Below are 21,872 nucleotides of genomic sequence, written 5' to 3' on the forward strand. Positions count from 1 at the left end.
CTTCAAGGCCACACCTCCTAATTCTTATATAATCCTTTTAGACACTTCTACTTGCTAGTGAAACTTTAATTTTTTAAAATCCTATTTTTAATGATGTTTCTTAAACACCTTAATCTTCCTTGTAACCCACCATCCACCAGAGGCAGTGAGAAAGAAAGGATACCCGGGAGGTGGGCTTGTTTAGAAAGGGTCTTTGGAGCAACTCCTGTCTGTGTTGTCTGGAAATCGGCAGTTCAGTTCACAGGTTAGCAGGTAGTGGCATCTTGATCTACTCGTAAACACCTCACAGATACACCAGCAGTCCAGTTCGGTAGAGTCCCGTTAGCAACAGCAGTGACATGACCTAGCAGAGGCTCGAGTCAACAGGAGGGACCAACAGGAACACCAGAAGTTCTTGGCTGTGCCTCTCTCAGGGAAGCCAACATTGAAGATGCAAACCCCACAAGTATTGCAAAGCTAGCATACCAGCAAGACAAGCCAACCCCCGCCCTGCTCCGGTAGCCCTGGCTGTCCTGGAGGTAGAGGCGGGACGATTTCTGAGGCCAGACCACATTTTAACGAAAGAGATGTAGTCTGACATTCCATGTTTTGTCATGCACGTGGTTCCTCATAGGCATTCCCATTTCCTTTCTCCTGTCTTTCTTTCCCTTAGGTCAGTCCGCTTCTGACTATTGATTGGGTAGTACCTAGGGGCAGCGCTTCTCAGCTTTAATGTGCAAAGGAATGTGCAATTGTCCAGGGATCTAGCTGAAGGGCAGATCCCGATTTAAGATCCCACTTCTCTGGCCACTCCCTGGTGACGAGTTGTTCCTGTTTTGGTACATTTTGGGTAGAGTGGGAAAGGAGGATCCATGTGCAGGGTTTGGAGACCGTGTCCTGAGTTCAAATGCGAATTCTTTCTTTTACTTGGGTATGGCCACGGGCAGGATAACCTTGTCTATCAAACAGCAGTGCCCTACAGACGACAGGTTCCTCTGTGGGGCGTGGCGCTGCGACCGTGCGCGTGCGCAGTCGGGTTGCGGAGGCCTAAGGTAAGGACAAAGCTGTGTGTCCTGCGTCGTCGGTTCCCCAGTAGGGCTCGTGGGGTCTGTGACATTCTTGGGTCAGGGGAACACTCGAGCGAGACTGTCCCGCTGGCACAGGGGCGCGGGGCAGGCGCGAGCGTTTTCGGGTCGCCGAGCCGCGGCGCATGCTGGGACCCGGACCCGGGGAAGGCTGGGCGCTCGCTGTTGGAACCGTGCGGGGCAGCGGTCCCAGGTCACAGCGCCGCCCGCCCGGCCGACTTTCCTTCCTCGGGTCAACACTGGAGGACACGCAGGGTTGCTTCACCTGCGCTGCAGCCCCAGCCGCTCCTATGCAAGAAGGCCCCGTGGTCTTTGGTCTCCTTGGGCCATCTTGTCTAGACAGAGTGTCCCTGGTGACAAACGGGCTTTATTATTAAGTAGACAAGTCCCAAGGCGCAGGACCTTGGAATGTAACACGTCCATCTGTTTTTAAAGAAAGCAAATGTTTTATTAATCGCGTTATCTGGACTGTTTGAAACCTTAGCACCACTTTCTTCCAATCAAAACGATTTTACTCAGATCGCTTAAGTTATGGAACGGGCTGCAGGCAGGTGTGCTGTGTCCTGGCCCTGAAACCTTAAAAAACAGCCTTGAGAACTTAGTACTGAGCAGGTCTGTCAGTGATGTAGCAGAGTACTGGGAATCGAGGAAGGCAGCTGTCCCTCCTGCCTCATCCCCAGTTATATGTAAGTTTTTTATTTGCTTCGTTTTTAAAATGAGAATAATACAGTTTCTTTTGGTCCCGGAATGATTCCCAATATGAAAGTGAAAAGGTAACGTTGGAGGAGGAGGGACATGTGGTAACAGTCCAAGGCTAATCCTGACAGTGTTTTAATTATTTTCATGCTTAGACACCATGAAAGGGAAGTAAAAGCAGGGGAAGGACTGGCTGACCAGGAACATTATACAACAGCCTGTCTCAGCATTGAGGACGGAGCAGTGGGAAAATGCCAGAATATTAGATAAAAAGATTAGTAGTTCATTTCTTGATTTGGGGTTATAGAGAAGCAGAGTTATAAAGCCTGGGTAAACTTTTGTACATTTAGCACGTCAAAATCTTATTTGCTGTAAAACCTTCCTTCAAAGAGACAGTCTTTTGACTGTTGGAAACCGAACCTACTACTCATGCTAATATGCTTGCAAGCTCCAACACCCACCGATGCCCCTTTCTTGGTTTGTTTTTGCATACAGGGAGGGAAGATTTCAATTATCTGTAGCTTTGCCATTTACTGGGTCACCACCCAGTCAACCTCTCCCTCATGGGCTTTGGATAAAAACTGGAATGACTTCAAGGGGGGAGGTTACTGGGGTGCCACCCTAGACTTGCTAAGTCAGAATCTGGGGAATGGGAAGTGGGCTGAAGACTTAGGAATGCACATTGCTTTGGGGATGGCGCATTGAAGTGTTCTGACATTTGAGATTTGCCTGAAAGACAAGACTGAGTTTATTGTCTGGTCTCACATCCGTCTAGGAAAGGCATGAACTGTGGTACAACTTAACACAGTAACCCTACTCTTGCAGGGCAGTTTCCAAAAGGGCCTTGGAACGAACGCTGTTCCTATTAGATTGATTGTATTATAATTCCTAGGTCAGCTAAAAAGTTTCTCTAACCTACTTACCCATTCTGTATCAGACACTAAAAAGCCTTATTTCTTCCAGTTTGGCTTTGTAAAAAGGCCCACCTTCTCAGTATTTCTGTGGTTTATCACATCTTTAGGTATGGAGATTGGAAACTGTATGTAGCAATGTCTAAATACATATTACTTTTTAAGTTTCATACAAGCATTGAAACTGGGAATGGAGTTTTTCAGTTTAGGTGTGGCAACAGGAATTTAAACATGCTCGTCACATTGTTCAGTTTAGGATGGCTCGGACCATGGAGCCCCTGGCAAGGAAGATCTTTAAAGGAGTTGTAGCCGCTGAAATTGTGGGCGTCTTTGGAGCTTACTTTTTGTTTAAAAAGATGAACTCAAGCCAAGGTAAACACAGTTCAGCAGTTGTTTTCTAGCAGGGGATGCACTAAATGTTAGTGGCATTTCTGGGCAAAACATTTCTTGGGTTTGAGGATATTACATGTTTTTATGGGCAGGAGGGGAGTGGGGTGTTTGTTACTGTACAATATGTGACTCACATTTTACTTGCCGAGTAGGAGTGTCTGTGTTTTACCAGGGAAGGATAGTACTGTCCCTATTCCCTCAGAATTGAAAGGAATGGATGGAGGCAGCTTGGCCTGCCTGTCGTACTTGTTTGGTATTCAGAGAAAAAGGTAACACTGCTGTTTGCTCAGAACAACCTCAGGTCACAGCATTCTTAGCATCAACAGTAGGCACTGAAACCATTTTCCATGCTATTGCTGAAGATAGTGTAACAATGTTAAATTTTGTACTAGAGTCCTCAACTTTTAAAATTAGGAATTGCTATCATTTCTTCCTCTAACTAAGCAGGGAACAGCTCTGGGGCAGTGATTTATCTTTGAAGATTGTCACTTGTCTTCCTCAAAGTATTTCATTAGGATGTTATGCCAGGGTGCTACTGGATGTTCACAATCTTTAAAGTAAATATAAGAGTATAAAGGCTGCTGGGTGGTGAAGGTGCACACCGTCCCAGCACTCGGGAGACAGAGGCAGGCAGATCTATGTGAGTTCGAGGACAGCTAGGGCTGAGAAACCCTGCCTTGAAAAACAAAACCAAACTATAAGGGCTATATTTTAAGTTGACTGTAATTTATATACTATCCTGTAAGATTTACTTCTTGGATTAGAAGCTGCTTGGTACAAAATGCTAACAGACACTAATAGACTAAATTGTGCCTTAATGTTAATACAGTGATTTTTCTTTTTAAATATCAGATTTCAGGCAAACAATGAGCAAGACGTTTCCCTTCATTTTGGAAGGTATGTTTTTCAAGTAAAAATTCAAGTGCAAAATAACCTATAAATTCTGTGGTACTTTTACAACTTTAGAGCAAGTGACATTATTTTGTTATTGGTTTCCAACACTAGTTGCCTCCTGGGACCACATAGTAAGGACTCACACCTGATTACTTCGATGAGGACAGTTGGCTCTTGTTTTAATCCCGATTACCTTTTTTATTGATCAACCTTCAGGTATACAAACATTGGGCAAAAGTTCTATCATTGAGTTATATATCCCACCCCGCAAGCTGGAGTTTTAATTCTTTCAGTGTTAAGAATATAGATTCCAGAGTGTGACCTAAGGTGGGGATGGCCCAAATCACAGTTACTGTATAAAAGACTGTTCTCCTCAGATGGACTAGGTTCAGATGCTGCTTTCTCTGGGAAGAGCCAATGCCTTCCTCCACAGTTAAGAGCTGACCACAGGGACATCATGTACTTAGCCTGAGCACGGCACCCGGCACGACGAGCCGCTCATGGCAGTGGTTAGGAGAGTGGTCACAGCTCGAGCATGGACAGCCCCGCTGTCCCTTTCATTGTTATGTAGCAACATGGAAGAACTTTTTCACTCTAAGTTTAACTTTTGTGTAATTTCATACGTGACGGCACTGTGTTTCCACAGTTTATTACAAATCCATGGAACAGTCTGGCATGTATGGCGTTAGAGAGAACGATCAGCAGAAGTGGTTGGAAAGCAAAAGTTAAGGGTAAGTACAATCCTAATTTATTATCACTCTGAAGCCGTCACTTCCTTTGCCTTTTGGGTTTCTGTGTGCCTTTCATCTTCTTCCTGAACTTCTTCTTCTTCCTGATGATACTTTTCACATCTCTGTTGTGCAGCCAGTCATCGCGCTCAGCTTCCCACTTGAGCTGTTTGAAACCTTTGAGGGGAGAAGACAGATGAGTCTGTGGCCCCCACAGAAGCTCCCTGACTGTAACTGCATTCAGGCCACAAGGCCTGCAGTTTTCCAGCCACTATGCATTCCCAATGTTTGTTGTTCCCCTCCCTCTACTGTCTTGATGAAGATTTTGCAAATGAAAATATAGAAGGATTTATACTGGAAAGATTTTTCTTTTCTATTTTATGAAAGACTAGAAACTAGTGATTATAACATTAGGAATGATTACAAAGTTTTCATGCATGTAAGAGTACACCTTTAGCCAAGTCTAAATAAAATAGACTGACTCTTGAAGAAAAACCATGTTTGGGTCTGTAGTTTGTGTGTGTCGTTTACATGCCTTACTATGTGACAGACAAGCTTTCTGCCACTTAAGGACATCTTCAGGGAAGTCCCATTTAAAAACTTGGATGACACAGGTGACCTGGTAGTGCACACTTGTAATTCTACTGCTTGGGGGAGGAGGGTCAAGAGCTCAAGGCCAGCCTGGGCTACCTGAGAACCTGCCTTAGAACCAACCCAACCCAACAACATCGGCTTACTTACTTGCATTATCTTTGTTAGCCATGGCGTTCATGCCAATAGTATCAAACTTGGAGCCCATATTTTCATCCAACAGATGGCCAAACTTAAATAAAGAAAGACAGGAAGAGTGGAGGATGTCATTAGGAAACTTGAGAAGAATGTAAACAGCTGCTTCTTAAGTCAGTACATTAGCCTCACCTCCTCAGCAGACACAAACAGGCTGGAGTCACTGAAACTTTTCTTCTTTTTCTTTTGTCCTTAAAAAAATATATGTGTGTAGGTTACTCAAAGTGTGTACTTATTTTTCAGATTTGGTCCCCGATCAATGTTTATCTTTACAAGAAACCAACAGTATCACTCAGGATTAAAATTCCACAGCTGACATGAATGGAGTTTGTAATGTGTGAAACAAAATATAAATTGTAATTCAGTTCTTATTTTTTGGGCTTGGGAAAGCTGACTGAAGAATGTTGTATTATCAATAAACTTTTATTTGTGCTACTGAAATTAAAATGTCTATTAAAAACTTACCTATGGTTTTGAATCTGTAGACATCTCAGGAAGGTTAAAGAGGTAAGACAGGGCTCACATGTAAGTGGACTCTGGACACACGACTGAAGAGATCATCTGGACATACTTAAACGTGAGAGGGTGGGGCTCGGGAACAATGAAAACTGAGGCTGGATGTGAGAACTCTGTCTCCACATTTAAGAGCTCTGATGTTACAGTTCTCAACGCACCTTTCTTGGCTAGGAAATGGTTTAATTGGTATACTGGCATCACAAGTGTGATGATCGGAGTCAGATCTGCAGCAGCCATGTAAAAACCTGGGTGTAGTGCTGTAATGTCAGTGAGGAAACAGGCATAGGCAGGTGCGTGTCTCGAGCCTCATGGATCAGTTAGCCTGGCCTAAATGCTGAAGTCCTAAGCCTAAGAGAGACCCTCACCTCAGACAAATGGCAGAAGGTGCCTGAGGGCTGATCTTTAAGAAAAACTTTCTAAAGGGCATCAAACCAATTCTTAAAAACATATTTCCCCAAATAGTAATTAATAATGTGCTTCATTATGGCAGCTGCTATGGTTTGAAAAGATTACAAACATTTTCTTACCTTGAAACGATCCAGCAAAGTCAAAATCATTTTCACTCTTTCTCTTGCTTTTCTTAGTACTGGCTTTGGGGCTGGCTTCAGCAGATTCTGTTACCCAAGAAAGTTAGCCATTAAACCATTTTAAAACAAGCCTGGAAAATCCCGATTCAGTGTTTGCTACAGTGGCAGTACAACATTAAGGCCTGGTCTGTCTGTCCCATGTGTATGCAGTCCTCCAGGCCCATGGATACAGACACTCTAGTCTCTCCAAGTCCCTGCTAGCATGCCTAAGAACACAGTTTACTCAGTGACCATTAATGAGACCAAATACTTCAACACTCTGCTGCTGAGGTCCAGAAGCACGATGCAAAGCAAAGGACAAGACTGCAAATCCTCAATGGGCCGGCACCCTGCTCCTTTATAATGTACACCAGTCATCTCTCTCGCCGGTGCTGGTTAACTACATGAACATCTATTGCTTTTTCCTGGATAAAGTGCTCACCGTTATTGCTTTTGTTCTTCGGTAGCAGAGGCTACCCTGAGCCTCACACGTCCTAGGCAGTATTCTGCCGAGCTACACTACCCACCCTTATACTACATGATAAAGAGGCACATGGCAGCTCAACTGGAACTGGAACTGCTGACTAAAATTAGTTCAATACTGGTATGTGTGTTCTTTAGATATAGAAACCTAGCCTAAGAATGTGACTTTTTTTCAATGTGTACCTGGAACATCTTCAATTTCATCATCCGACACATCCATGAATGTCCCTCCATCTTCATCAATTTCAAAGTCTTCTTCGTTCATACTTCCTAGAGAAACTTCGTCGTCATCCAGGTCACCGAGCTCATCGTCGTCACTGCTCTCCGAGTCTCCCAAGTCATCCTTAGCTTCTTTTGTTTTCTTCACATTGCTGAGGTTGGGGAGGAAGGGGAGTTGTAAAGGAGGTCCGTGTTTTCTAAAGTGTGCGCAGGACACTAAGCTCGAAGCATTCGAAAGGTTCAAGCCCAGTGAATGTTTCTCTTATGGATCACTTAATTTTTAGGCCTCCTCCTCTGATGAACAATAGTCTGGGAAATACTGGGAAACAGTACAGAGAAACTTGAGTTTACCTGGCAAAATCTATATCATCTTTTCCAGGCGTGAAGCAGTTGTCATCTTCAAATGTGTCTGCCCAAGAACAATATAAAAAATGTAGAGATAGCAAGGGACAAGAGCAATATACATTATATACCCCAGTCGGCTGTGACGCAGAGCCAGGATCTCACACCAGGACTGCTGCTGGTTTGTCTTATACAAACCTATGAGCTCAATGAAATCTTTAAAATGGGGTCTGTTAACTTTAATTTCTGTCTATAGTTCTCTGCTGAAAAATAACCTTAGTGTTTATATTTTACTGAGTCTAGGATATAACAGTAACAGCAAAGTAAACCCTTCCATTTTCATGTAGTTTCATTTGATTACAGTTAACTAAAAATCCCCAAGCTCTAAGGATTATAAAGAGAAAAATGATAAAACAGCAGGGACCGCTACTCACAGGACTGGGAGATTATGAAAAATAAACAGTGCTGTATCATCAGAGACTTGGTTTTAGAAATGGAAACACTCTTCTTGCAAACAGAATTGTCTTACATATTATACAAAGCTCAATTATATAGTTTTCTAGAATAAGTATGAGTAAGTTACCATAGATTTTCACTATAATCTGCAGATCAGTGACTGATCAATGATCAATGGTACTAAGTTCACTTATACCACTAATACTGTACAGTCTTTTAACAAATAGTAATAATTTTACAAATCGAGTCAACAAAAACAAGTTACCAATCATATTTTCAAATTCTTCGTCATCCACATCTTCTATACTTTCTTCATCCGCATTGCGTTTCTGTTTTTCTTTGACAACAGCAACTTTTTTGTAATACCTAAAGTAAAATGTATATTATATGTCTATATAATTAGTGTGTTACGGATACTCAAATGGACACAAATGAGTAAAATCTGTATTCAATATAAAAGTGTTTCGAGTTAAACAAAATAGTGGTAAACTGTTGAAATGTGAAGTATAATAATTTCCTTTACTCTTTAGAGGGTCTTCCATGTAGCCCTGGCTGGCTCTATACACACAATCCCTGCTTTCCTCCTGAGTTCTAGGTTACAGGTATGAGCCACCAAGCACTTCGAAGTGAGATAGAAGAAGCTCTCACAACTTCACAGTGTCTTAAAAGCCATTTCATCAGCCATCTTAACCTGGCACCACAGAAGCCTCAGGGTATGTGTAGAGTGTTGACTAGCATGAACAAAGCCCTGAGTTTAATCCCACACAACAGTAAAATAATTACATAGTAAAAGGTTAGTTTAACATCAATACTACTTAGCTAAATATTAGAATATGGTGGTTTTAAATGACCTAAAATTGTTAACAACTTACAAGTCCACTTAAAGTCACAGTAAAACTTAAGACTTTCCCACTGACATCACCATGATAAAATTATTCACAGTAAAAAAATTTTTTTTAAAGCAATTTAAACCTAATTAACTAGTCAACCAGATAACTTGAAACTATATTATAAGGCACTAGAAGCATCAGGAGTGACTTTAAATATCAATCAGCCCAGCTTCACTCAAAGAATCCTTCTGCTTGAAGGATAGTGGTCTGGACAAATTACTCCTGAGACAAATTACTCCTATGTTAAACTATTACAGATAAAGCCTAATAAAGAGTTACTGTTTGGGAGGCAGAGGCAGGAGGATCACAGTTGGAGGTCAACTTAGGCAATATACAAAAAGATCAGGGGTTAGGGTCAGTAAGTTAGCTTGATGCCCCAGCGTAGGGGGATGCTAGGGTGGCGAAGCGGGGAAGAGACAAAGGGGAAGGGAGATGGGATGGGAGGTTTGCAGAGGGACGACTGGGAAGGGGGACAACATCTGAAATGTAAATAAATAAAATAACCAAAAAAAATTGTAAACAAATAAGAAAGCAGTATACCAAATATAAACATTTAAGTAGCACCAACGAATGCTGTATGTATCTTACCTGTAGAAGAACACCTCATCCACTGGAATCTGGCTTTCTTCTTTTGCAAGGAACTCTTTACTATTCACTGCAGAATGAAGTATTTTATTACTCATTCCAGTTACTCTCGCGCTCAGACTGTATCTAACATACTGGCAGTTCTGAAACCTCCACTTAATTTTTTTTCTTGAAAGGGTTTTCTGTGTAGCCCTGGCTGTGGTGAGTCACCACTGCTGAATGGTTCTGAAGTCTTGAAACGAGACAGTGTTAGGTAAGAGGCCCACAAGTATAAAGCACACCTCTGAAGTGTGTGGACCTCTCAGCAGCCTAAGCTCTTGGCTGCCCCCTTGAGGATAACAGGTGCAGAGAACAGTCACAGTGGAGACACAAGTTTCAAGAGAACCAAACTATTTTAGAAGATTTATTTTCTTTATATGTACATGTGTGGGCAAAGACATGTGGCTGTAGGTGTCGGCAGTAGCCGAAGATGTTGCACCTCCCTGGAGGTGAGGTTACAGGTGGCTGAGACACCCTACATGGGTGCCAGGAACCAAACTTGGGTCTTCTCCCAGAGAAGTACTCTTACCTGCACTGAAGCCCCTCAAAGAGTTCTGCTTCTACCACCCACATGCAGGATTATAGCATACTCTGGTTGTCTTAAAAGTACAATAATGCTTCTAATTTTAAAATCAGGATGAAACCATCAACAGAACTTTCCATAATTTTACTTAATACTGAGAAAAATTAAAAAAATAAAGAATTCAAGGATATTATTATTATTTTTTCCCTAAAGAAATTCAATTTCTGATTTGATTTAAAGATTTGGTTTGCCTCACAGTCCTAATTACCTCTGAGTAATCCTGTTGACATTTCTGGATTTCTGGAACGTTAGCTGGAAATAACTAAAACTTCTAACTTTAATTTTTGAGCAGGATGAAGGTGGGACTGGTGTGTAAAGAAATGTCCTTTCTGAATAGAGAAGCAGAACAGGGTCCGGAATATTGGTACCAAATACAAGTCCACAGGGAAACATCAACTGCACTGCCAACGGTGCTGCATGAAAGAGCCAGCTGTGCAATTTGTGTTAGAAGAGTTTAAGACGGTCTGAACTGTACAAGATATGAATTGTACATGTTGGGTTTTGAAGGAGCTATGTGCTATGGGCATGGTAGAATGGTGTAACTGCCAAAGCTGGGGAATGGCTGCCAGTGGGCCTATCATCTAACTTCCTTTGTTGATCATAATGAAGTGGGTCACAGACTATAGTGTGTACTGCACTGTTGCATGCTATCCTTTGGTGTCACCTCCCACGCTCTGTGCTTACCAGCAAGGTCCCGGACATTGTGCATGAAGTGTTTCCTTTTGGGCTGCATCACAACACTGTCGGTGTTTTCTAAAATATAAACCACGATGGTCGAATGCAGTTATACATTCATTCACTTACTAAATCCCAGTAACAAAAACCAAATAGTCATTAAATAATGGAGGCCTACCTTTGCCTTTATGTAGCTTTGGATTTCGGTATACAAATCGATCCAAGAATCTCATGAGTGTGAAATCCTGCAGTGGGTCCCCTGAATACTGAATAAAATTTCCCTGAAAGGTGGTAGAGGATTTTAGGATTTAATAAAAAATGGGTTCATCCATCCAAACAGAAAAAACATAAGCTGCTCTTATGTCCCATCTGAGGCACAGATCAACAAAATTTGTCCATATACCACACTAAAAATCTACACAAACAAACACATATTTTATTATATACTGGTGATTTTATAGGTAATACAGTGGAGACTGTGTAACTATTCTAAGAACCAAACTCTGAAAAAGCACACCCAGGTAGCAGAGGCTGCAGCAAGCTTCCCCAGCCTGAAGAAGCAGCTGCTGTTTACTGATGTGCTACATTTCCATTCATCTCAGCAGGAGACCAACTCTGTTCTCTGTATTAGACATTGCTCCTCAACAGCAGCAGGAAAACATCAGATTCTACATGGCAGGGAAAGTTGTACCATCAATTACTGATTACCAAAAATTACAATACTTAGTAAGGTGTGAGAGCACCCTGCACTCAAAGGCAGGCAGTTCTCTGTGAGTTCAAGACTTGTCTTGAACTTGTCTTGAACTTGTGAGTTCAAGTTTGTCTAGGTTTAGACAAACTGAGTTCTAGGACAGCCAAGGGCTCTGTCTTAGGAAAACAAAAACAAAAAGCTAACCCCTTTCCTCCTCAAAAAACCCTATAATATTTACATATTTTTAAGAGTATTTTATACTTACCTCAAGGATAGTCTTTGCAAAAAGGGCCACAGAAGGGTGGAAATGTTTCAGATAGCTATATAAGAAAAACATAAATGTCATTATTTTTAAAGTCAGTTTTTTTTTTTTTTTTTTTTTTTTTTTTTGCAAAATTACAGGTTATTTGAGAAAAATCTAGACAACTGAAATTTAAGCTAATACAGAATGATTCTCAAACATTTGGTTTCCAAACCATGTGTGCACTTAAAAATCTGAAAATTTAAGACTTCCAGCAAAGAAGGTTATTTTTATATTTACTTTGTTAGAATTCACAACAGAAAAAAAAATGTAAATGCTTGTAGTTCATTTAAATTAATAGCTTGAGGGGCTGGAGAGAGAGATCAGCAGTTTAGAGCACTTGATGTCCTTGAGAGGCTCTGAGTTCAGGTCCCAGCACCCACATACTGGCTTTTAACTGCCTGTAACTCCAATTCCAGGGGATCTGACAGCCTCTTCTGGCCTTCTTGAGAACCAGGGATGCAAGTGGGTATACTTATATACATGCAAGCAAAATATACACATAAAATGAAATAATAAAAATAACATACCACCACATATTAATGTAAGCAACACATTCATGGAAGTAAGTGTATTTCAGACAAAAAATTATAAAAATTAAGAAGCATTAAACTAATTGTGAAATATTAGTTAACCTTCAAAACCTTCTTTGTGTTTAGGTGCAATTCAAATGCAATGCATTTTGAATCTTCCCAGTGTTCTATAGTATTTGAGCATATAGGGAAGAGAACCTAGCCTCAAACAGATCTGTGGTTACAAAAGGAGTTAATAGGTCTTTCACCAAAGTGTGGATTTTCTTCTTTGATGCTATACCAAAAGGAAAAATGAATTTACAGGTGGAATCAACCGTATCAAATGGCCTTAGGCATTTGCTAGAGTTAACTGGTCCTTTATGAATATGTAGGCCATACCCACATGTGAATTAGGAACACTGTACACGGGTCATTTGAAAAATGTACACTGGATGAGTAGAGCACTGCCTCCAGATTGCACAGAATTGCACTGTTAGTGTGAACACTAACTGTATCAGCCAATGTTGTAGAGCGGCATGACTGATCCCGAGGCACTGCTTGAGAATGAATTCTGTTACTGACTACAGGCACTATTAGTGGGTTTTGCCTGAGGTAAAAGAATCACAGTATGCCAGTCAGTCTATCAAGATACAGCGCTATGAATCAGGAACAACTGACCAAGTTCTACCTTAGACATAGTTCAACTTCCATACTTAGGTGCACAGCAGGAGTGGGAATGTACTTTGCAGTCACACAGGGAACGCTGGCATGTATTTAAGGTCAATAATGAAAGCTTTATCATTCCCAAGTGATCCTGGCTTTCCCCCTTCCCTTATTTACTACAAGAACACGCAGAGAAGAATATAACGGAAGTAATGGCTACAAACACACCAGCTTTATTTGTATCAGGGCATCAGCAGTTCCCCTGTCTTCCTTTGTCTCGTTACTGCTATAGCTAACACAGTGACGAGACTGACAAAGACACACTGGCATTACCAGGACAGTAGCTGTGATCGTGCAGACTCAATGCAGTTCTGCTAGCATCTGTACTCACATTTCAAGAATAACTCACAGGGAGAAACTTTTGATCACTGGAGGCTATTAAAAACCTAATTCCTCTTCTTCATTTATAAAATACATAGTAAAAGATTCTCTTCTCACACAATGTCAGGACACCTTAGAGAGCCATGTGCAACAATCACATTCTTATTTGTAAGCTAGGTGTGGTATTTTTATTTACATGCATATCAGTTAAAAGTTTCTATACTATAAAATGAACACACCACACTATGTTTTTGCTTTATGTGTGCTTCATATTTTGCTTCTTCATCATTTGCAAGCCAAGTTTCAATGTGTTAAAATTCATGAAAGCAAGAATATGTGTCACAAAACGAATTAAAAAATTGTTGAAATCATTTTACCTTTCTGAGCTCCCAAAGACTTGTATTTTCAGCTCCGCAGAATAAAGGATTTCTACTGAACGGATCATATGTCTTTATTTGCTTGCCACCTAAGAACACAGTATTTTTGAAATGCTTTATTCCTAGCTCAGAAAGGACACTTCAAAACTATTACAAGTAATGTTCTTACAGAAAGACCTAATCTTCAAAACTGCTAGTAGTCCAGTCATCCAATACTAGATTTAAAATGCCAAGTCTCTTCAACAATTTATCTTGATGTCTGTGCACTCAAAACATTTTTTTTTTTCCGAAAAAACTTTGCAACATACAGGCCCCCACCCTCCTACTGACCGATCTCTTCAGCAGTTTTCAGGCAGCCAGAGAAAGTGCTAAGAAGACCAGTGTTAAATGGGTAAGATGGGAGCAGCCTACGGGAGCACGTCCAGACTGTCTCAGAGCCGGTGTTCCAAATCCTTACTATGAAGCTACATTCAGGAAGGTTTTTTTCTTGGAACAGGTTTGTACGCTTACAGAAACCCCAAATTAAAAGAGACTTACTTGCATGTGGGGATCAAAAAACACTATTTAGGAGCCAGGTGTGCATCCAGTTCAAGATCTGGGACCCAGAGGACTGAACTCAGAGTTCAGTCCGTGAGGCTACGGAGCAAGTGCCCTTCCCTTTTCTGGATGAAGCTGTCTCACTGGCCCAGCAAGGTCTTTAAAATCCACTACTAACTCTACAGCCTAGAACACACTTGCCGTCCTCCTCAAGGACAGCAGCCTGTGCTTCAAACAGAGACGTCCTTCTGAGAGGCTCCCTTCTGACTGCAGCACTCGCTTTCCTCTATCTAAATGGACACTTAAAGCTGGGTGACTTTAACCATGGGTCCTAAAAGAACTGGCTCTGGCACTGCCTTCCTCAGTCCGAGGCTGCTGTTCTTTTTCTTTGTGGCCTTAGATAAAGACTGCATTTCTAAGCTTTCTTTTGGCTCTAATATTGTATTAACTGAATAGGTGTCTTTTGGTGTCTGTGTATATCGATCGTCACTTAGGGCTTCTACTTCTAGGAGGGGTCTACCTTAAAAATTTGCTTTAAGGGGCTAGAGAGATGGCTCAGTAGTTAAGAGCACGGGCTGCACTTCCAGAGGATCTGGGTTCAATTCTGTCACCTACATGGTGCTCACAACTGTCTGTAACTCCAGTTCCATGGCATCCAATGCTCTCTTTGGCCTCCTGGGCAATGAGGCATTCACATGGCACACAGGCGTATGTATAGGCTAAAACACACATACACATAATAAAAAATGAATAAAAAACTTTCTGTAAGAAACTATAAAGGATGAATATGACAGCCACACAAAAAACCAAGAGAGGTCACAGGGGCTATGATCAAATACAGTTCCATTCAGAAATCAAACTTCATGTGAACCACACTTGGATGCCGTTATGTGCTCTGATTAGAGGCTCAATAAGGCTTAAACTCTTATTTAGAACAGAAATTAATGATTCACAGTGCGTAGCATTTTATTGTTTTTCAGAGAATTCCCACAGCTCTAAAGGCATCTGCTTGATTTCCAAGATTTATTTAAAACACTCAATTCTGTTAATAAAGATTATTTGTGATTCTCTACCGTTAAAATCTCACTTCATGGTTGCAAATGTAGTGCAATACTTGTTCAGCTCACACAAAGGTATGGGTTCCACCTCCAGCATCGTCACATACACACACACCATACACACACAAACACACACGCGCTCAAGGAGCTATGAAGATAACAGAGGAAACTAATTCCTTTTTTAAAGTTCAAGGGGACAAGCCAAAGGACTTCACCTTTCAGGTTGTCAAAGTGCACCCAGGAAGCGGCCTTTGGTTTCTCGGTTTCTGCACTGCCCCCAGGCTCCATCTCCTTCGCCTTCACTTCCTTCACCGCATCTATAGCTTGTTTCTTTGTCTGCATCGGTAAACTTTTTCATCGTCACTGTCATCCCCCACATCAATGAAGTTTTCTTCATCAGATTCCTAACAAATTGCAGCAGTAACTCTGTTAATCAATGGGAATTGCAATGAAGTCGGTATTCATTTATGTTCTGTAGAGTTCAAAGACTCACTTCAATTCTGGTAAATTAAACTCTAGTCCTGACTGCCACTCAGGTGAAACAGAAGAACTGTACTCTCTTCCTAAACACGAGAGAGCCAAGAGATTTTAAAACTGAATTCTCAAACATTTGCCGTGTTATAAACCAAAGACAGGTGCTATTACTACTTATTTTCACCTCATAACCGAGGAAGCAGATAACAAGGGTCTACTCACTCTATAATCACCCGTGATTGCAACTTCTACTGTCGTGCAGTTTCTTATGTAATAAAGGGAAATTGTCAAGGAACCTGCTCTCTATTTTACTGTGCACCTGGCGGTGATGTCTAGCCCCTTCCACTCTAGAACTTACACTATAACACACTCCAGAGAAACTAAGCTACTGTAAGTCAAGGAAAGAAAAACACACACAAAAGCCCCAACCAACACACCAGCACCCACTAGGGTCAAGAAGCAGTAACGCACATACCGGATGATCATCTAGTTGGCTTCTTAAATCTGGTTTAGCTTTCAGGATCTCAGACACAAGATACAACGCTCCACAAATGAATGGCGGCATCTGTGTGCAGGTAACCTGAAGCAACCTCTTCACAAAAGCCTTCACCCGACGCAACATGATGTCGGCCTTCAAAGACTTGTAGATCAGGTTGAGAAACATCGCTTGCTTGGAACATGTCATCAAGCCTGGATCCAACATCTTTCTGTAAAGTGAAATCAAGGTCAAGTATTCATTCATAAAGTCATCTTCACACCCAGCAGTCACAGCTTAAGAGACTCCACAACCAATTACAACCTCATCTTAGGGAGACATTTCCTGCATACGTTAGAATAAGAAGCTATTTCAGTCTTATCAGATAAAGTGAGAATCAATGACTCCAAAGGAAAGAACACACTGGTACAAGGGATCATCATCATCATCATCATCATCATCATCATCATCATCATCATATAAGAGCCACTTGTTTTGTGACTTTTTCTCAATTTTTTTTTATTCTGATACAGACCCCTCCTGAAAGGTTACATATATGTCAATTAATAAAAACTGACACCCACTCAATCGGTTTTTAACCAGTTCTTGGAAGGCAGAGGCAGGCAGCTTTCAAGCTCCGCCAGCCTGATTTTCATAGCAAATTCAAGGCTTGCCAGGGCTACGCAGTGAGCTGCTAACCCCAATAGAAACTGACACCTATGAAGCAGTAGAAGAGAGAACTGTCTTTACTTTAAGGTGAGCAGGGCAGCCTCCTTCATACAGCTCTAGTGTAGACCACATATATGAGTAGTGAAAACGGAAATTCTGAGTCCTTAATATGTGACCCAATGGACTACGCACGTATTCCTCCACACACACCATCCCAGTCCAGAATATCCTCTGCATGTCAACAGTATCTAAAATAGGTTCGGTTCTTCTAATATTCTCAGTCTTATGTTTATGCTCCGCTGTTTCCTAAACTCTGAGTCCTCAGTTTTCCTGCCTTTTCTCCCAAAGGTCAAAGGAATCAGACGGCTCTATTACAAGCTTCCTCCATATCCTGGTTTCCTAGATGAGGGGTCCAATCGGGCATTGACTAAAGCCTTCATTAATTATCCCAAATAAAGCTTTTCCCTTATACAGCTCTTGAAATGATAGTGTGTCTGTGTGTATGCCTATGGAAGTCAGAGGACAAGTCAGAGAGTTCATTCTCTCCCTCCACCATGTGGGTCTTAGGACTGATCAAAGGTGGCAGCCTTGTCAGTAAGGCTCTTTATCCCATGGGCCACCTCAGTGGCCCTGTAGCTTTGCTCTGTAAGGTTCCAGTTCTATCATTCAGTGGCTGAAACTTAGGAAACGTTTCAGTTTCCTAATGTGAGTATCAGGCCATGAGATAGATGCACAACCCTGCATTTTACAAAGAAAATACTGTAAAAAAACAAGGTTTATCAAGTTACCAATAGGGTTTCAATGAGAATTAAATAATTAATTTTAACATGGCCAACTACTTCCTGGGATTCAAATCACTATTACAGTGATTTATTATGGCCTAAGTCTAAACTATTAATCATAACTTTACAATTTTCTCCATAAGTTGGATACAGATGTGCAACTGTAACAAAAAACAAAACCAAAACCAAATTCGAGGCCAGGTGTTACAGAACAAGCCTTTAATCCTAGCACTCAGTAGTCAGAGACAGGAGAATCTCTATGGGTTTCAGAATAGTCAAGGCTAAATGGTGAGAACCTGTCTCAAAAAATAAAAGAACAAACAAGAAAAGAATAGATAAGTTTCCTCAACACATGTTGCTGGCATGTGTGAGGCAGATCCAAAGTGCTTACACTGTTAGCACTACCTGTCTTGATGAGATACAGAACAGCTGTGTGATTCAACAAGACAACCTTAAAGCGCAACACAGCCAAACCAAAGCCTGGAACCAGGACTTCCTAACACACAGTCTTTAGCATACTTCCAGTGAGGGTCTTCAGGGTGGGATGTCTGTTGACGGTGCCATATCTCACTCGCTCAGAACATGGGCAGCAGATATAAGCACTCAAAAAAAAAAATCACTTTTTGAATGAATTACTGAACAGCTGTATGAAGAACTGGATGGGGATTTAGAATGAGTATATTGGGGAAAGGGAATTTCAATTACACCCCTGGTTCTAGTTCCTTACTATCCAGTAAGACTTAAAACAAATGTAGTAAAGTGTCATGTGCTCAAAGTTGGTGAATACTCAGTTGCTAAGGGTGCCTATGTGAAATCTATGAGGATGTATGTACACATACATAGGTACATACATATGTGCACCTATATATGCATATAGACACACCTTTTACCCTATACTACATATGCTACACCACAGCCAAGTTCCCACCATATGCATGCACTTACCTGTATAAAGCTGTGTAGTAGCGGTCGGATATTGTCTGTTGAGAATTCATTACTTGGAAAAGTAGCATTAAAGCCTGCACACTAGTATTAAAATTTACAACATGCAACACTTTAAATAAAGTGTCCACCTGCTCCCTCACTTTGTCGTCGCCTGTCTGGGAGTAAGGGTACGCCCTGTTCACACCTGTTAAAATGGCACTGAGCATTTTTGACTCAATGTCTTTTTTCTTGATACAAGTCCGAAAGAAACAAAAATAAAGAGTTATTAATTTGTTAGCCAACTCACTTTCTTCGTGGGAGAGGACCATTTGGTTTAAAAAGCAAATTGCATAGTACTGAGCTTTGGGGCTGATATTCGAGCGAAAGAGCAGCCTCTCTATCTCTCCGCACACAACTCCTTTCATATTGGGATGCTTCCGCAGTAGCACCTCCAACAGATGGGAGGCTTTGGTGGCAATTCTGTTCTGAGGGTCTCCCAGCTTATTTATCACCTGAACAAGAAGAGCTTTTTCCTCCTCGGGTTTATCACAGAGAAGCTCATGGGCGGCCACCAGAGCTCGTGTTTTAGTGGTTACCAAGGAGTCATGACTTAAAGTCTCTAGGACCTGAACAAACTCTGCTACTAAGTGTTTCAGCTGGTGTTCATAATACCACAGGATCAGTCTTCTATCTCTGGAGTCCCTGTTGCCACTGGACAACTCTTCCAGTTTGTGAAAAGGATGCTGGCTGAAAACCCGGAGCTTCCGACTGTCTGGCAGAAGGTCTGTAATGAGCAACTCTTTGAACGTATCCAAAGCCATGAGGCACTGCTGCTTGCTGCCCTTCTTTTTAACAAGGTTCATGAGGGTTTCTACAAACTGGAGTGTGTGAACAGCATCATCCTGGATCAGAAGGATCATGGCTGCCATCCTGTCAGCTAGGGTCCCCGATGACACGATTGCCTTCATCCAGGTGGAAGAGCCTCCCTTTTGATTATTTGTCTTATTCTTGAATAAGCTGACTTCCTGCTCATACAGCTTCTGGCCAGGGCTTTGTACTTGGACACGACATCCGGAGGCTGCGGTTCCAAGGAATGCTCACTGCTGCACTCCATCTCGTACCACTTGCCCCCAGGCTTGAGCAACAGTGTCTGTCTCTCCAGAAACTCGAACACGTCGGGCTGTTTATCTTTTTTTTTGGAGACGGTGCTGCTCTTAGGATGCTGCTCTGGAACAGTCTTATTCTTTACCTTCTTTTCTGATGTCTTTCTTCCTTCTGTTGCTTTTTGTTTTTTATTCTCTACCTTCAGTGGTTTTGCTTCCTTCTTGCTGGCATTTTCTTTTTTATCTGGTTCATCCTCTTCAATCAAAGACTTTGAGTATTTGGCCAAATTCAGATTCTGAATAAATGCCTCCAATTCACCTTGCTGAAGGTCGTCAATGGTTCCCTTTTTGCCTCCATCCACCACTTCCTCATTATCGTCTAAAGAAGCCAGCATAAGGTAATCTTGCTGCAGAAACACATAAAAAAAAAAAAAGCCGTATTACAAACCCAGAACTTCAGTAAGAACTTCATCTTTAAAAACCATTACATCTGAATTATTACACTATTACCTGGTAAACTCACTGACGGGAAAATGTGCAAAAGATATGTACACCATAGGAAAACCGTTTTTGAAGAACCTTCTTCAAGATACGAAAATATGCTCAAGCTAACAGTCACAAAATCCAATGAAAATCGCAATGATACATATATGCGTCAGGTAAGGTTAAAGGTTTATATGAATGGGCAGGAGGATGGTTCGGTGGGTCAAGTCCATGCCAAGCAAGCCTGGTACTTAGGTTCGATCCTCAGAATGCACAAAAAGGAGAGAATCGATTCCTAAGTTGTCCTCTGATTTACACACGGGTGTACCAACAAACATACAAGTACTCCTTCCAATAATAAAACTAATTTATGAGGTAGTGTCGGGAGGAAAAGGCACTTTCACAAAAGGCTACTGTAAACTGGCAGGTCCTTTTAGCGACTCCAATCCAACCTATAAGGCATTTATTTACCTTTTAACCAAGCAGATTTGGATTACACACACAGTAGCGTTCAAAACATTTGTCCACGTGGTTAGAATTAGATCGCCTACATTTTAACGAAGCATAAACGCAGGAGAAAACATGCAATCCGAATTGTTTTTTTCCACTGAAGAGAGGTAAAAGTAAAAGTGTGGGAACGTTCAGAACAAGTCGGCGGCTGGGCGCGGGTCCCACACTCCCGGCAGCGGTGCGCATCCCCTTCCCCAGAGCCTGCGGCCGTTACCTTTGTGCCTCCGAGGCGTAACACCTCCTCCAGAGAGAAGCCATTCTCGGTCTCCTCGTCTTCTTCGTTTGGATCTTCTGTCACCTCTTTGGGACGCCAGGGCTGCTTGGCAAGGAACTCTAAAGGTTCCTGGTCCGCCGACATTGCAAGCTGAACACACGAGCGCAGCCCGTAGCTTACTTCCGCTTTCCGGTGACGCACTTCCTATTAGTGGGGCAAATTAGGAAATACCGTTCCACTCCGCCTCCGGGGCGGAGCCTGACCCCGCGGTGTGAGGAATGAATGCTTTATTGAGACGCTGCGTGGCCCGCGCGGGTGAGAGTCCTTTTGCAGAATCCTGTTTCCATGGAAACCGCGTGGCGCGGTTCCTTAGTTCCTCAGTTGCTTCCCGGGGCTGGAGCTGGAAGCCGGTCGGCAGAGAGGCTTGCCTGTGTGGAGGGGCTTGTAGTCATGGGTTCAGTGCATGCCTCCATGGGGTTCTGCCATTGCGGGGAAGTTAGTGATGAGCTAGGCAGCCTTGCAAGCCTAGGCTTTTTGCTGCGCGTGTAAATGAAGTGGAGATTTCTAATGCGGGGGAGCTTAATCGTGTTTTTCAGGCACTCCTGTATTTGGAGAGGGAAATCCTTCAGCTCTGGAATGAGCCGGCAGAAAGCAACCGGGTGACTCCGATGCTGCGGCATCTTATGTATAAATATAAATCTACAGGTCCTATCACTGTGGCGGAGTACATGAAGGAGGTTTTGACCAACCCAGCCAAGGTAAACATAGGGGAGCGTGAACCACGACGTGTGTGTAGAGAGAGAAGCCCGAAGGTCTCCAGAGCTGTCAAGGGATGAGCCTTTTCCGAAGTCCTTGGAATGTAGTCTAATCTGTCATCTGATCAGGTTGCATTAAA

The 21,872-nt window shown here is 42.1% G+C and overlaps 2 protein-coding genes across 4 annotated transcripts; one reads left to right on the forward strand and one right to left on the reverse strand.

The window, feature by feature from the left end:
- Window positions 1–869: 869 nt before the first annotated feature.
- Window positions 870–5,933, forward strand: LOC117701827 (protein CEBPZOS-like). 3 transcript variants are annotated; one of them, XM_034493248.2, is made up of 5 exons: window positions 870–1,031; window positions 2,923–3,043; window positions 3,914–3,958; window positions 4,602–4,686; window positions 4,820–5,933. In XM_034493248.2, the coding sequence occupies exons 2-4, from the start codon at window positions 2,929–2,931 to the stop codon at window positions 4,682–4,684; spliced, it is 243 nt and encodes an 80-aa protein (XP_034349139.1). In that variant the 5' UTR covers window positions 870–1,031; window positions 2,923–2,928; the 3' UTR covers window positions 4,685–4,686; window positions 4,820–5,933. The 3 variants fall into 3 exon arrangements, with proteins under 3 accessions (XP_034349139.1, XP_034349141.1, XP_076562413.1); XM_034493250.2 differs by having other exon boundaries at window positions 871–1,031; window positions 5,713–5,933; XM_076706298.1 differs by lacking the exon at window positions 870–1,031 and adding an exon at window positions 1,180–1,750 and having other exon boundaries at window positions 5,713–5,933.
- Window positions 4,681–21,177, reverse strand: LOC117701828 (CCAAT/enhancer-binding protein zeta-like). The gene is given in 19 exon segments (XM_034493251.2): window positions 4,681–4,860; window positions 5,425–5,506; window positions 5,602–5,660; window positions 6,513–6,599; window positions 7,218–7,405; window positions 7,605–7,662; window positions 8,317–8,417; window positions 9,530–9,596; window positions 10,833–10,901; window positions 11,002–11,104; window positions 11,780–11,828; window positions 13,744–13,837; window positions 15,559–15,661; window positions 15,663–15,701; window positions 15,703–15,747; window positions 16,293–16,524; window positions 18,689–19,712; window positions 19,715–20,177; window positions 20,978–21,177. Coding segments are annotated over 19 exon segments (3,144 nt in total). The 5' UTR covers window positions 21,122–21,177; the 3' UTR covers window positions 4,681–4,723.
- Between the last annotated feature and the right edge of the window lie 695 nt (window positions 21,178–21,872).

Source organism: Arvicanthis niloticus, unplaced genomic scaffold (assembly GCF_011762505.2).
Source record: "Arvicanthis niloticus isolate mArvNil1 unplaced genomic scaffold, mArvNil1.pat.X pat_scaffold_261_arrow_ctg1, whole genome shotgun sequence".
Lineage (NCBI taxonomy): Eukaryota > Metazoa > Chordata > Mammalia > Rodentia > Muridae > Arvicanthis > Arvicanthis niloticus.